General features: G+C 42.4%; 1 protein-coding gene across 1 annotated transcript; it reads right to left on the reverse strand.

Moving 5' to 3' along the window:
- Positions 1-1,287: 1,287 nt before the first annotated feature.
- Positions 1,288-13,291, reverse strand: sgpp2 (sphingosine-1-phosphate phosphatase 2). The gene is made up of 5 exons (XM_054603435.1): positions 13,000-13,291; positions 11,155-11,316; positions 5,402-5,581; positions 2,725-2,814; positions 1,288-1,988 (listed from the first exon to the last, which is right to left on the reverse strand). The coding sequence occupies exons 1-5, from the start codon at positions 13,177-13,179 to the stop codon at positions 1,443-1,445; spliced, it is 1,158 nt and encodes a 385-aa protein (XP_054459410.1). The 5' UTR covers positions 13,180-13,291; the 3' UTR covers positions 1,288-1,442.
- Positions 13,292-17,110: the final 3,819 nt, after the last annotated feature.

Genomic DNA, 17,110 nt, shown 5'->3' on the forward strand with positions numbered 1-17,110 from the left:
TGTTATTTTTTTTAGTTCATGTTTTTATAAAATAAGATAATCCTTTATTAGTCCTGCAGCGGGGATATTTGCAGGATTACAGCAGCAGAGAGGATAGAGCAAACAAGAGACATAGTAAAAAAACAAGTATTATAAATAAGTAATAACACAGTAAAGAATATTAAATAAGTAAAAAATCCACAATAATATAAAAATGTTATATATACAGACAGAATAATTATTGTATAATTATTGTATTGCACAGATTGATATATTCAGTTTTTTTATCAGCCAACAAGCTCGCTCAGACTTCCTCTCTGAGCATGTTGACGCTTCGCTGTCGACTCAAAGAGGAATTATCTTGCAGCCACTAGCCTCCCATGTGAAAGCGAGCTGCACCAGATAACAAGCCGTCTTCTTAATGAAGTCTGACAGGTGCTCCGGCATTCCTTCAAACTCTACTGTAGCAGAGGAAGAGGTTAACTCTTTCATTGCTGCACTGCTCCTGAACAAGCTTGTGTAAAAATAGTGAAGCAAATTAGGTGTTTTATTCGGCCAAGTGATATAATTTTGGGGGACAGAGACTGGTGCTATTGAAAGGAAGTTTCCAAGTTTCTGTTTAACTGGTTTTGAGAGTTTTCTCCTGACTGGTTTGAGCACGTCTGGCTCAAGGTGGGGTTTTCCCATTGGAGGAAGTAACAGGGAACCTACATGTAGAAATGTCTTGAAATGCACACAGTGTTACAGCCCTAACTATGTTATTTAAACAGGCCCTATTATATTATTTTTCAGGTGCATATTTTTATCTCTAGTTACAGTTACAACATGTTTACATGCGTTAATGCTCATAATCCTCCTTGTTTTTCTCATCCTGGCTGTCCTGCAGCACCTCTTCTCACCCTCTCTCTGAAACGCTCCGTTGTCTGCCGTGATTGGTCAACGTTTCACATTTCAAAAAACTCTTCTGCCAGAGCTCCAGCTCCGTCTCTCTCTTTTGTTGTTTGAGGACCAAAAAAATAGTTTTACCTCACTTCCGTAACATTATGACGTCATAAAGTTACATTGGGATCTCATAAAGTTACATTATGACGTCATAAAGTTACATTGTGACCTCATAAAGTTACATTATGACCTCATAAAGTTACAGAAGTGAAGGAGAAACTTCAATGGAGCCGTTCAGGAGCTTCTGAGGCACTTTTACATGTACAAATATATATATATATATAACACACTAAAGAAGAGGGAAAAAGTGGAAAAGCATAATATGTTCACTTCAAATAATGAACAAGATCATAAAAATGTCATTGCAATGCGAGCAAAACCTTTTATTGCTTTCTGTTCAGTTACATTTTTGTAAATCATTCCCAGCTGGCTTTACAAGTAAAATTAAAAAAGGGTCATTTGTTGACACATTTAAATAAATATAAGGTACATTTGTGTTATGACAGGTTCAAATCATTGGGTCATAGAAGGCCCAGTAGAATGAAGGCTCTATTGACTAATATAGAATTGACAAGTCCAACAGTTGTGTATGTGACAAACTTGTACGGCACTTCGATCTCTCTCCTCCTCCGGGCACTTTTGTCATTTTTAGGCACTCCGTACCATGAATACAACACCTGCAGGCTCAGTGTTTTTGCGACCTGCCGGGTTCCCAGTAATGCCGCGACCCCTACGAGGTACCGGGCGGTACCCAGGGCCAGCGATTGGGCCGTCAGTGTGGGTAGAGGGACCGGCAGAGACCCCTGGGGCTCAAAAGTCTGCCCCAGCTGCTGGTTCACCCAGTATCCCACGGAGCACCCGGCCGATGCTCCCAGTATGGTGGTGGTGTCGCCCCGCGTGGTGGTGTAGCGGTCCAGCTCTGGGTAGGTGTAGCTGAGGAGGAAGAGCAGGGACAAGGCCGCGATGGGGGAGAAGGGGCTGGTGAGCTGGAAACGGTCGAAGGCCTCCCAGTACGGGAAGGTGAGGAACAAGAGGATGGCCGAGATCAGAGCGCCACAGATCACATCCTGAAAGCAGAATCATGATTTAAATATTTTACAAAGGAACATTTAAAGTGATAGTTTGAAATTAACTTCATCGATACCACTCTTGTGTTAATTAGTGAGCTTTAAAAGTGCTGGTAGGTGGATTTTCGTACCTTTGGGTAGAATAAGGCTAGCTGTTTCCCTCCGTTTACACTCTTTGTGCTAAGCTAAGCTAACTGGCTGCTTGTTTTAGTATTATTTTACGACGAAAGATATGAGAGTGATATTAAATTTCTCGTCTTACTCTAAGCAAGAATGCGAATGAGCATATTTCCCAAAATGTTAGATTTTTTTTATAATAAATGTTATTTAAAAAAATGTATAATACATTTTATTTAAAAAAAAAAAAAAATAGAATACATTCTATTAAATAAAATGAGAATACATTTTATTAAAAAAAATTTAGAATAAAAAAATCCTCAAAGAGCAGTATTTTCAGCCCTGATAAATGTGATAAATATGCACTTAAAGATAACTGATCTAAAAACACATTATGGCGTCAAGATTTTTCAAATGGAAGGTGTCTTGGATCTAAAACCAGACAGTTTAGCCAGACACTGATGAATTATGAATCCTGCGTTGAGCTTGAATGTTTTATGCTGCAGTACGTGTGTGTGTGTGTGTGTGTGTGTGTGTGTCTGTGTGTGTGTGTGTGTGTGTGTGTGTGTGTGTGTGTGTGTGTGTGTGTGTGTGTGTGTGTGTGTGTGTACTAGCTCACCAAAACTGAGTGCATGCCGGTGTAGAGGCGGCTCAGACACACCAAAGACGACAGCGTCAGGGCGATCAGCAGACCCACCTCGAACTGGAACTGGGACACAAACACACACTTAGATCACTGACCAAAAGTAGAATCTTATATGTTGTATAAAAACATTCCCTAGTAAAAAAAACATTTGACATTTTGTACTTTTAATCTTTTTTTAAAACCTTCCTCCCCCTTTTGTTCCTGTTAGTTTTTGATCAAATCATCCGTTCATGGCGACGTTTCGCTCCTCTTGTCATTCTGCCGTCATCAATCCTCTGCTCCTTTATTCCTCTACTGTCCCTCCATCCTCTCTCCCCTCCCTCCTCCTCCTACCTACAGTGACAGGTTTTGCGCCCCCCCCCATCCTCCATTTCAATAACAGTGAGAAGAGAGGCCTTGTGTATTCATTCACCTCCCCTCCTGTGCCTCCCCTCCCTCCCTCCTCTCTGCCTTTTCCTGTCTCTTGCAGCTGGAAGCCTATTCACTGGTAGTTCATGAAGAGAGTTTTTTTTTTTTTTTTTTTTTTTGAAAGGCCACAAAGGATGCCGGGGACAGGAGGGGGGTCACTCTGTGATTGACTGTCGTGACCTCCGACCTGCCCCGAGGCCTTGTGGCTCAACAGCTCGCTACTCATCAACAGCTCTGTCGCTCTTTTTTCTTTTTTTTAGGGGGGAATCCTGGAGGAATTTCAGGCCGCAGTTAAGTGCTCTACTGTACATGAGGGGGTTGACGGGGGTTGCTGAGGTGAGCTTGTCTGACCTTGAGAACGACAGGGCGAGAAGATTAAGCCAAACAGCCGAAGTGACGTGACCGTAAATCAAGCAGACAGCTGTTTGAGGCTGTAAACCAGGAGACTGCATTCACTGGGTTCTTCATTAAAAACACGGTGCGTGATTAAGACAGCGGATGATTGAGCCACTGAGTGTTTTATTGACTTTGCAATAGAGTGGGAGAGATAAAGAAGGGGAAGAGTTAGGGAGGAGGAGGAGGAGGAGGAGACGTGGACTGACAGTCATTGACTCAGTCGAGTCCATCAGAGGACCAAACAGCGGCCGGGTGTGGCTGATGGTGACTGATGGTGACTGCTGGCTCCGCCCCTCTCTGCCCATTGTCCAACAGCTCAGCCGGGACTCTGTGACGGACAGCTGGGGCCACTCCCCTCCATCCCACTCTGCTACCAGTGACTCAAACTGTCTGGCATTCACAACACTTTGATTTAAGCGATGAAGCTACTCGGTTTAATTAACACCAACTGTTCATCTTGAATCCATAAACTTCAATGGCAATTTAATATCACTGTTAATGACGTTCCTATTGTCACAATTATGGTTCAACATGCACTCCAAATCCTAGTATTAATGAAGTGTACTCTGTACTTACACTTCTGTTTGCAATCAGCAATACTGTTTGCAATCAGCAATGGTGGAAATATGTGTCAAAGTAATGAGTAGTGAAACCATATAATTATCACAGTTTCATTTAATCAAGAAAAAATGTTCACTAGTTCTAAATATCAGACTGATGTTGTAGCTTGTTGAAGTTTTATCTTCCATCTACCAATGTGCCATGACGTTTGGTTAATATTTGTTTCCATAATCAGTCCCAGCAGAGAACGTTTAACAAATATTTTTGAGAAATTTGAGCATGGAAATGTATTTTTGACCTTTCGTAAGAGTTTTTATAGTAAAACCAAACTACGAGTCTACAGCAATGCTAACGGCTCTGTGAGGCTGAACTAAATGCTAAATGTCAGTATTCTAACAAGGTTACAATGCTAACATGCTATTGTTTAGCCGGTATAATGTTAGATTTATAATAATGAAATCCATCCAATAGATATGGATCAAAGGGAACCAACAGACCAACATTGCTATTCATAAAAAACCAGGTGCTACTAATCCAACATCAAAAGGTCGACGTATTCGCTTTTCTGAGCTTTCAAACATGTCTAAACGTCTTCTTCGGAAAATGGAACTGGTTTGCAAAAACATAAACTACTCTTCCATACAACAAAACTGCATTGTGATTTACAGTTCGAGGGAAACCGCTTTGGACGTATCACGAATATGTTTCAAATGAGTCCATGTGTTTTTTTTCCCCAAGAAGACTGCTGGTAATGTCCCGTGTGAACCAAGTGGTTTGTTCACTTTTCATTTTTGTTTTAATTTAAAAGTCATTTTAGGCCAAACCATGATGTTTTATTTACAAAACCTTACCAGGAAGTTTGTTTTGTTATGTTTTAAATATACAACAGTAATTACATGTTTCAAGCTGTGTACAACTGCAACCATAATCTGGAAGAAGATAAACACGTAATTGTGAATGCAGATTAGTAGGTTAGTTGTATGAAAACGTGATTTTTTTGGTTGCAGGTTTGCCTTTGTTTTGAACTTTGGTCACATTAGATGTTTGTAACCTTTGTCTTGAATCAACATTGGTCTTAAACATTGGATATCAATGGTCTCCTTGATCTTTTTTCAGCATCCACTGACTGGTTGTTGACTTTGACTCACTCGCTTTCAACGGCATCATAGATTTATTTCACATTAGGCTACTAAGCAATATCATATTTGCGAGGAAGTACTTTACCACCAAGAGTACTTTCTGTGCTGGTTTTACTGTATTTAATCATCAATCAGTGGTGCTCTACCTGTATCCTGGACGGAGCGCTCAGCAGAACCGTGAAGGAGATGGCGGTGGCGGCCATGGCGTGGGTGGAGGGCAGCCCGTATTCGGCATCGACGCGCATCTCCAGCTTCACCACAGGGGGCGATAGAGGGCGAGGCAGCTTCAGCAAGTCCTTCATCACCTGACCGATGTACATCACCAACTGTGAGAGAGAACCAAATATATTTTATTATATTGAGATGGAATTTCATTGTTAATGTTGCATCAATGTTATGACATTTTTAGAGAAAACATACCGTTGAATTCTTCCTTTTTTTAAATCAGAATTCACATTTTTGATGAATTATTGATGAAATATATATATATTTTTTTAAATAGTTTTGTTTTTTTAATGTTGATAAGAACCATTGTATCTTTATGTTGCAAGATTTAACCTTATTTAAATGATAATTAAGATTATTTTGAAGGTATTTTTGGCTTAAAACAATATAGTTTTATCTTCAATACCTGACCTGAATAAGTTTACAGCATCATTACATTTAAGTACCAGAAAAGACTAAATGCACTGCAGTGTGCTGGGCTACATACTGTAGGCAGAAATTAGAGATGGAGTAAGATGATGATAAAATTATGAGAAGAGGAAGCAAAATCCTGATAAGACTATGCTCTAAAACTAACCACACAGTCTTATAAATAAGTAATCACCATTCCCACACCCAAAAAAAAAACTGTACAAGAGTGGAGACCCACCCTCGGTATAAAGTGCGGATGCTGCAGTCATACAGAAACAAAATCTATTGTAAGAAAACTGAGAATTGAAGGAGGCTGTTTTTTGCTGACACAGCATCTTCTGCTGGCGAGGTCAGACAGGGATCTTGACAGAATGACACACTCGGTGCAAGGTGTGTAGGTGTGTGTGTGTGTGTGCGTGCATAAGTGTTTGTGTGTGTGTATGCCCTGCCAAATGTGCTGCCTATTCTCTTTCATGCGATCCCCAGCGGCCCTCGGAGGGGCAGCCTGCTCCGGCTCCAGGTTTATTTAAAGCTCAGCCTTGTATATTTAATGAATGGCTGTCTTAGCGAGGAGCAGGGAGGCAGAGCGCGGGGAGAGCGAGCAGGACACTAATGTGTGTGTTTAAGGGAGAGAATGGAGAGGTTGTTATTACCGTCGCTCCTGACACTGTAATCAGGAAATGCTTGTTACCATGGAGAATGAGATATATAAAAAAAAAAAAAAAATGGCTCCTGACCCGCCATTAGTGCAGCCACTTGTGCACGTATAAAAAGGCACACAGATGGAGATGGAGAGAAAGTGACAGAGATGGAAAAAAAATATGACAAACACCAGAACATTACACTCTCTCTCTCTCTCTCTCTCTTTTGCACTGAAGAGTTGAAGAAGAGGTTTTGGAACAAATAGCTGCAGGGATATTCTCACATTCAGGCAACAAGAGCATTGGTGAGGTTCAAATACTGATAGTCAGTGTTTCAGTTCATCCTAAAGGTAGTGCATGGGGTTGAGGTCAGGCCTCAGTGTAGGCTGGTTCTATCCATAGACTGTATATAAGAAGTGGAAGTGGTCATCGTGACGTCACCCATTGGTTCGGCAATTTGGCCGTCAACATCTTGGCTGTTTGCAACCAGTGATTGGAAGTGATCTTATTTGCAATGCAGTGGAGTGACGTAGAGACGCCATCTATATATACGTCTCTGGTGTCGACCTGTCAAACACAGTAGCCCCGCCCTAAAGCATCCCCTGCTTTATGGTCTATTTGACTCTAAATGGAGCATCATTTACTAAATGAACATCATGCTGTATTGAAGAAGACTTGAAACTAGAGATTGAGACCATAAACTCATGTTTACAATGTTTACTGAGGGAATAAATCAAGAGAGAAGTAGAGTCATTTTCTCATAGACTTCTATACAACCAGAGGAGTCGCCCCCTGATGGACATTAGAGAGAATGCAAGTTTAAAGAAACTTCCACATTGGCTTCACTCGTCAGAACTGGAGGTTGCCGCCTGGTTCTTCCACACCAAACTTGGAGAAAACATTTCTCACATTATCATGTCTTCCCCAAACTGTTGACACAAAGTTGGAAGGACACCACTGTCTGAGATATCATTGTATGCTGTGGCATTAAGATTTCTCTTAAGGGAATACTTTGACACTTTGGGAAATGAGCTCATTTGCTGTCTTGTCGAGAGTTAGATAAGAAGATTTATGCTACTCCCATATCTGTGCATTAAGTACAGAGATGGAGCCAGCCCATTCAATCTCAGAACCAATGGACTACTGGTCAGTAAAACAAAAACAGAGGGTAAACTAAATAAGCTAAATAAAGGGACAGAGTTGGTTTAAACCTTCCAACAATATTGTTCCGTTCTTTCCAAAAGCTCAATCCTTATTATCCATCTCTCCTTGTCCTCTGGAAATACATTAATATAAAGTTTATTATTACAAATGTTTTACCTACACTGTATCTACACACACAAGCACCCAGACAGAATAATTGGCACCATGGAGTGGACAATAAACAGAGGACAGACAATGGTGGACCCATTTAGCCCGTCTGACCCCATGCATTCACCCTGTATTCATACAACAGGCCATACTGTGTGCCTTCACACAATGAATCTGCCTACCAGTTCAAGTGCTCGCATGATATGATACCCCCCCCCCCCCTGCACACCACCACCATCAACACAAACATTATATTCAACTGCCTCATGGGCCGGCGTCTCATTGGTGTCTTTGTAGCAGTCAGATCAAAAAGAACTGACCCAGGGACAGCCTGGTCACATAAAGGGAAGAGTTAAAGACAGGTCAAGTCTCACACACACACACACACACACACACACACACACACACACACACACACACACAGAGAGAGTTGTGCTGGAGTGTGTGTTTCCTCGTGAATAAGTGTATTGATCCAGGCTGCCAGTGCAGCTTTGGACTTTGATCTGTCAACACGTGGATCACAGTGAGTGTGTGTGTGTCGGGTAGAAGCGCTGCAGGTCACTGTTTGTATGGAGGAATCACATGAGATGTTTGTTTTGTGCCACAGCAACATGACTGATGAGTCATACTTTTGAGATGCATAACAGTCCAGTGACCACCAAGGTACTGGTAATTTAAATTGTGTGGATTAAATGACATTTGATGATTGATCCGTGCACACAAAACAGTAGCATATCTTTTTAACAGTAGAACTAGTAGAAGTTTAACTTTACTGACTGTGGAACTCATCAATGGCACATAATAGAGGTGCATTTGTACAATGGGTATTTTGCGACTCATGGTGCAGCCTGCTCTCATGAACAAAGACGTGTTTTCTGCAGATATATAAGAGTTTTTCTATTAAATCCTAACCAGCATTATTTCTCCTGGGTCCAGTTTTAAAGTTGTACTCAGCCTTTACTTGCCTGCCTATTGACTTACAATCCTCTTGTTTCCATTTATTACTTTTGTAGAGTTTTTGTTTTGCTGAGTGGGCCATTACTGCAAAAAAATTACTCCAGCAACTCGTTATTAAGCACTGAATGGAAAACAGTAGGTCTCATAAGTGGGGAGTGCGAGCAGGGCATGTGAAGGGGATGTGAAGCCAATGTGGAAGTGGCTTAAACTTGCATTCTCTCTAGTGTCCAGCAGGGGGCGACTCCTCTGGTTGTATAGAAGTCTATGAGAAAACGACTCTACTTCTCTCTTGATTTATTCCCTCAGTAAACATTGTAAACATGAGTTTATGGTCTCAATCTCTAGTTTCAAGTCTTCTTCAATACAGCATGATGTTCATTTAGTAAATGATGGTCCATGAAGAGTCAAATAGACCATAAAGCAGGGGATGCTTTAGGGCGGGGCTACTTAGTGACAGGTTGTCATGCCATTGTTCCGACAGCCCATTATCCCGAAACGCCAATAGTCCCCAAAAAATTATCCCAAAGCCCATTGCTCAGGAAATACAAACTCTCCCTGCAACAAACAAATCCACATGGCTAATTGTTATGCATAATGACATCATCAGTACTTCCCAGGTGCAACTAAGGCATGATCCACCCTACTCTGCTTCTGATTGGCTAGTACTCATTACCTTCAATTTTTCGTATTATGGGGGTTTCAGAACAATGGGGCCATCTTCCATCATACCTGCAGGCTAAACATCAACATATTAGCATTGTCGTTGTGATGAGTTAGCGACAGATCTGAAGTCTTAGAATCTTTACAGGCCACACTCTATATGACTGTCAACACCAGCTGATTCTGACCTGAACAGACCGGGTCCTAGCTCATCGTTTTTATAAATAGTTCATTTGGTTCTGGTCATTTTCAAGCACTTTGTGTCTGACAGATGTAGTTATTACTGCCAGTACAGCAGTGACCTTCCTTGTAGTTACAACAGGGCACTATCACACTGTCATGTGACAAAGTCTTTCTCTTCACAGACTGACAGATTCTGACCCCCGGTCCTCATCACTGATCACATTTTGTCTTCTGGGAATAAAATGGGTTCAGTTCCTTTTCTAAACATTCCTCTGCTGTCTGCATCACAGTTTATGCCCTGTATGTATAACTGGATGTTTTTTTGATATTCCAAACAGCGCAGTAGGTGCATGATTTGCATAACACTATGCTACTTTAACGCCATACAACACGGCAATGTAATTCATGACCATATGGTTGATGACAGCTACTGTTTTCTAAAGTCAACCAAAGGCACCCTGCAAGTAAAGGTGACAGAGAGTAGAAGGACACAAGGACACAAGGGGGGGGGGTGTATAATGACTGAGTGTGTTTTTCAGTAATGGACCTGCAATGCGTGTGCTCATGCATACAAGTTTTAATTTGCATGGGTGCACTTCAGATGTTGGCATGAGTTGCCAATTTTTTTGTTTTGCGTGTGAGACGGAGACGAGGGGGGGGAGGGGAGGGGAGGGGGGGGGGGGGAGGAAGAGAGCGCTCGGCCCTTGGTGAACCTCAGATAACTCCACCGGCACAATGGCAGGGTGCTGTTAGAAGTTGGGAGTGCAGGGTGATGCGCCCCGAGGGCTGACAGACCAAATGTTCAGTCCAGAGAAAGAGATGGAAAGCTCTGATGAGGACTATAAAACACTCAGCTGGTAGACTGGGGGGTGGGGGGGGGGGGGAGGGAGGAGAACAGAAGAGTGAAGCTGGTAATGTCTAACTAGAGGGAGGGCAATGAGTGTGTTTAGCAGGCTGAGGCGAGCATACGTCTGTGTGTGTGTTGGTGTTTATGTGCAGTTTAAGAGGAGTTCAAACAGGATGCCAGAAGAATGGTGTCTCTTCCCCCTGGGGGTGAAGCAAGGGGTTCAGACACAGGGCACCCACCAAGCGCTGGAGGCGGGGGACACAAAGGGCACAAAAACACACTGCCCATCACACACAGTGCAGGAGAGAGTGTGTGGTAAGCGCTGATTCTGGGGTCATAGTGGGACGTGTTTCAAGGGTTGTCTGGTCGTTATGTGCTGGATTCTGTCAGAGTAAACATCTAAAATAAAACTGGAGATCCTAGCATTTTTTTTCTTCTGCTAATGTGTCCCCATGTGTGGCCCTCTCGCCGTGTCAAGGGCCCCGGTCAGGCTGGCCCCAGTGGCCCCCACAGGCCTGGGGATATATGAACATGGTGGTGTCAGAGACAGGTCAATGGAAGAGGGGATGAAAGGAGGTTGAAAGGTGAAGAGAAGAGAGGTGGCATTGTGGAGCTAACGGACATCACACTGATACACACATTTTCCCCTCCAGCTGTGACTTACAGTCCACATGTTGACGAGGCGGCGGCACAGGAACGGGTCCAGGTTCCAGTGGATGCACGGCAGACAGGTGATGTAGAACAACTCGTGGCCCAGGCCGGCCGAGAACAGGAAGAGGACGTGCAAGAGCCAGTTCCTCACCTCGTACTGAGGTCTGCTGCAGGTCTGAGGAGAATAAACACGGGTTAATACACTAAACATGATGGGACCTATCTTATCTCAGTTTAGGATGACCAATTAGGATTTTAGGTATCTTAGTAACATGTTTCCAAACTGCATTTAGAAAAAAATCCTATCTTAGCTTCGGATAGGAATTCAGCCGTTACAGAACCATTCTAACTTTGGGATTTCCCAAATTATGAATACTAAATTAATAAATGGAAGCAGCAGCTGTTTTAAGGCCTTCATGGCGATGACAATGAAGATGGAGAACAACATGAACACCCAAATATAATGAATCAGAGGCTTCTCAAACTGTTTTACGTCCGCTTAAATCTCCCCGCCTGACCGAATTAAACTTGTTAACTGTTCAGGAATTTCTTCTGTAATAGGAAGATTGGATTTTTAAGTTGAGAAAGTTCAAGCAGTTTGGAGATATTTTTCTGTGATGAGGCCCCTGGTGCCTAAAGGTGGCTCCTGGAACAGTATGAGATTACATCTAATAGCCAACAGTGCAGCCACACCCTGTGTTGACTCAGTTTTGTTTTTGCAGCGTCTTTACATAACATTTTATCATTTAAACCAGACAGCAGTTTAAGAATCTGGATTTCTCCATTTAAATGATTAAAGTAGCACAAAAAATAAATACCAAGAACAATTTAGTATCTCACATCCACAAGGCTAGGGTACTACAAAGGTCAGACATTGATGCAGCAGAGTCTCTAGTAAGCATCAAGTTCCAAAAAATGCTGAAACCTACATTTCCCACAATGCAATGCATTGGCATCTTTAACTAGACCCCCCTTGCCTCCTAAATGCCCACTTCTTCCAAAAACCACAACTCTGATTCATAACGCAGACTGTCTGTTATGTAGCTGTAGTTTCCAAGCCCAACCCAAGATGACCCTGATGACATCACTATGACATCACCAGGGTCAACAAAGCCATAAAATACATTATACAACTGTTTTAACGATGAAATGCCCCTTTAAGAGAGTCATCAAACAACTCATCCATCTCAAAAATGTCAGTTTATACATTTTTTTTTTTACATATTTGCTTAAATTTGTGCCACTTAGATTTTCTTTATGTTCCTGATATATATGATTATTTTTGCAGCTATTGGAGCTTTTTAAGCATTTTAAGAAATAAATTTGACTATTTGTATATTCATGACTATAAAACAATGTCCAAGCTGAACACCACCCTGATGGTGCTCACATTTACTGCACATTATCAAGCGATACTCCACATCTAAGCCTGTAAGTAGCTCCTCTGTCTTCATATTCTCCTTGTCAATAGCCTAAATAAAGAGTTTGCATAAGAGAAGAATGTAAACATCCCTCACAGCTTGGCCTCTCACACACACACACACACACACACACACACACACACACACACCCAGACAAACGAGAAAAGCCAGTCACAGTTTTGGTTTGCATAATATTTAAATACATTACAGGGCTAGTAAACCTGTTCCATGTGTAACTCTTTGTTCCTGGTTTCAAAGAACCCATTGGTCCATTTATTCCTTTTGAAATTCATCTCACACGTTTTGGAAATCAAATTCAAATAGTTCAGTCTTTAGCTTAGTCTCTCCAGTGGATAATGTGGTTTATATTCTTCAATCAAAAATGATGTTTTAAGGTTTCAATGCACTTATGAGACAAACTTTTTTGTCAGACTTACACTAACAGCACATCCATTCTCCTTGTGATTATAGTTTGAATTGGTATCCTGGTGGTCCCATCTACCACGTGGTTCGTCGGTGCGCACCGGGGTGCCATTTGGAGCGAGGAAGAGTCCGCATCGTCTCTGGAACCGGGCCACAAGCTCCGAGTCGTGGAGGTAAACCAGGGGCCTCAGCATGTCAGGTGGGGGAAAAGAGCAAAATGAGTGGATGTGGATGTGGATACAGTGAGCAGGACGCAGAGCTCAGGATAGGTGCGGCTGCTTTGCGACAAAGGTGTGCGCAGAGGGGCGGGGCTAGTGGGGAGGCTGAACAGGTAGTCCTGCAAGTTTTTCCGACCTTTATCCTGGGATGGTTCAGCCATTATCATACTTTCATTATCAGGACTTTAAAGCATGCAGAAGGCATACATAACACCCTTAATAAGGATAATAAGGAGCATGTAAGTGGGCTGTTCAGTGGTCCAAAAACAAAGAGGATGTGGGATTCAATTGTATTGTTTTAACATGAAATATGACATAGAAATATTGCATATAGTCAGTTCTAATATCTAACTATATGATTTTATAATATAAACACTTATAAGTGACCATATAGAGTCAAATAAAAGAGTTTAGAGTGCAACAGATCATCTGCGTATAACTTTTACAGTAAATTCTCATGAAAATAGAGCTGCATTATTAAAAGATGATTCTCCATCATCATTATCAGCTTCATTACCATCACCATCCCCATCACCATTGAAATATTGTATATGGTCAGTCATAATACATAACTTGCAATATATATATAGTTATATATAATATATAACTGACATATAGAGCCACAGATCAGAGTTTAGAGTGCAACAGGTCATCTGTGTACAACTTTTACAGTAAAGTCTCATGAAAATAGGAGTGCATTATTAAAAGATGATTCTCCATCATCATCATCTTCATCTTCATCACCATCACCATGGTAATGAGGCTTTAAAATTGGATGTCTAGGGCTCCAGGCTCTGCCGCGTTGCTCCTGTTGTTATCAGTCGCCCGCCGACAGAGATCCAGCAATTTGTGTTTTGTAATTTTCTAAAGAAATCACAAAACGGAAACATTTAGAGCACGATTCCTGGAAGTTGAGTCAGCGGGGGCAAGAAATAGAAGATGATTTATTCACATGTTTACCATAAACTCTGCAAATTGGATAGTATGTGAGAATGATGAATGATTCGCTGATCCAAATGTCACCACACCCAGATATCAGCTGAAGGTCTGTGAGGATTAAAGTGTGTCTACAAAGAGGACTGTGTCAAACCCCTGAATTCCCCTCTTCTTATTAAAACTGTACTTCAAAGAACATTTTTTACTTGTCATGTCAGGAGGTATTACTAAAGTCTCCTAGGGGAATGAACAACAGGATGTTTATCGTAATTAATAACATATAACAACAAGCATGTGTCTAATAACCACGTACCTCTGACCTGCTATAAAAATGTTAAATCAGGACTAAAGTGTTCAGACTTTATGAATTGGTCTCAGTTTTGTAAATAAAACTTTCTCTGAGAACTTGAAGCCATCAGCTTCATAACAATAATCTTGTGAGAGTCAGTTTTTGATGAATAGTAACCGCGGGGTTTGAGATCATTTGAGCTACTTCAATGACCTACTTGTGCAATAAGAGCATAATGGTACTTTTGAAAGATTGTGTTCAAACTTTGGGGATTATCAGCTCTATTTTTATTTTTCGATTAGAACATGATTTAACATTAACATTTCTATCTTTTATATTTTTTAGGTTTCCTTTTTTTTAGTTGAGTTTTTTATGTCTAAATGAGATGCCTGGAGCCTCCACATTTCAAATATTTATTGACATGATTTATGGAACAAATGCAGAACTTTTGAGTCCCTTCGTCAAATTGACTTTCCTTTATTTATATGAATTGAATAATACAGTCAACTGCCATTGTTCCACTCAATCCCTTATATATTGCACTATTAATCTATAATAAACATTTGTGGAATGTTACTGAGTAACAGTACTTAAGTAGGCCTATAGTTTTGAGGTACTTGGCCTGTGACGTCATACACTCGGCGACAAGCAGGCTGCTGACACAACATCCCAATGCCCTCCTCCTCCTCTCTGGTGACTTTAACCATGCCCCTCCGTCCTCCACTCTGCCCACCTTCACCCAGTACATCACCTGCCCCACCAGAGACAACAGAACCCTGGACCTACTGTATGCCAACACCAAGGAGGCATACACCTCATCACCCCTCCCTCCCCTGGGAAGATCTGACCACAACCTGGTGCACCTCCGGCCTGTGTACAAACCTCTTGTGCACAGGCAGCCAGCTGTGACCCGCACAGTCAAAAGATGGTCCGATGAAGCCGAGGAGGCTCTTAAGGACTGTTTCGACTCGACTGTGTGGGAAGTGTTCAGTGATGCCCATGGGGAGGACATCGAGGGTCTCACAGACACCATAACGGAATACATAAACTTTTGTGTGGAGAACACCGTACCCACCAGGACTGTACAGTGTTTTTCCAACAGCAAACCCTGGATCACTCCTGAGATAAAGACCCTCCTCAAGGAGAAGAAGAGGGTCTTTGGATCAGGAAACAAGGAGGAGCTGAGGACTGTGCAGAGGGAGCTGAGGAGGAAGATAAGGGAAGGGAAAAATGTCTACAGGACGAAGATGGAGGATCAGCTGCAGCAGAACAACATCAGCGGAGTCTGGAAGAGCCTCAAGGCCATGTCTGGCCACAAGGGGCCCAACCAACAACCTGTGGGGGACCAACAGTGGGTGAATGATCTGAACTCATTCTTTAACAGATTTGATCAGCCACCCACCCCTCCCCCCACCCAGACCTCCCTGCCGCTGCAGCCCCCATCGTCTGCACCCCCTGTGGATTACCCCCCTCTTCTTCCTCCTCCTCCACCCCCTTTTCCACAACACTCGGCTCCCCTCCACACTCCTCAAACACTGCACACCTCCAACACCCCACCCCCACCCCCACTCCAACAACCTACAGCACACAGCCCCCTTCCCCCAACTTGTCCCTCTCAATTAACCAGGTGAGAAAAGAACTGAGTAAAGTGCGTAACATCAAATTCCACTCGTATGCTGACGACACACAAATTTACCTGCAAACTAACCCTGACAAACACCTGGCACTATCCCGGGCTACCAAATGCCTGGATGACATCCAGCACTGGATGAGCAGCAACTCACTACAGATAAATGGCAGCAAGTCAGAAGCCATTCTCATTGGCACCCCCTTCAGACAAAAAAGGCCGGTCTCACCCACATCACCATCAATGGCCACCCCATTCCTCTTTCCTCACTGGTCACAAACCTGGGCGTCAAGCTGGACTCATCATTGTCCTTTGATGCGCACATCAAATCTGTCTGCCAAACATCATTCTACCACCTGAGAAACATCTCAAGGCTAAGACCCTCACTACCCAAACGTGATGCAGAAAAGTTGGTGCACGCATTTATCAGCTCTCGGATTGACTACTGTAACTCTCTGCTCGCAGGTCTACCAGCCAAAACCATCCAGAGGTTACAATATGTCCAAAACAGTGCCGCCCGGGTTCTCACCAGGACACGGAAATCAGAACACATCACCCCAGTCCTCCACTCCCTCCACTGGCTTCCCATAAAACAACGCATCACTTTCAAAGTACTTCTCCTAGTATTCAAGGCCATAAGCTGTACCGGTCCAACCTACCTCCTGGACCTCCTCACCCCTCAATCCACATCCAAGACACTAAGGTCAGGAAACTCCAACATCCTTGCGGTTCCCCGGACAAAGCTGGCCACCATGGGAGATCGTGCCTTCTCTTCACTGGGGCCACGCCTGTGGAATAAGCTCCCGGAGAAGATCAGGGCCTTAGACTCCCTCACCGCTTTTAAATCAAATCTTAAAACTCACCTGTTCCTCTCTGCCTTCCCCTAAGGTCTTGGTAATTTAGATTTCTTGTGTTTGGGTGGTTGTTCAGTTTTAATATATATTCTTAGATTTCATTATGATTAAATTAATTAATTAATTTAAATTCTTATTTTATTTTTTGTTTGTTTTTAGTGTTTTATTATTATATTTGATTATTGTGATTGTTCTACCCTG

The sequence above is a fragment of the Anoplopoma fimbria genome, chromosome 1 (genome assembly GCF_027596085.1).
Source record: "Anoplopoma fimbria isolate UVic2021 breed Golden Eagle Sablefish chromosome 1, Afim_UVic_2022, whole genome shotgun sequence".
Taxonomy (NCBI): Eukaryota; Metazoa; Chordata; class Actinopteri; order Perciformes; family Anoplopomatidae; genus Anoplopoma; species Anoplopoma fimbria.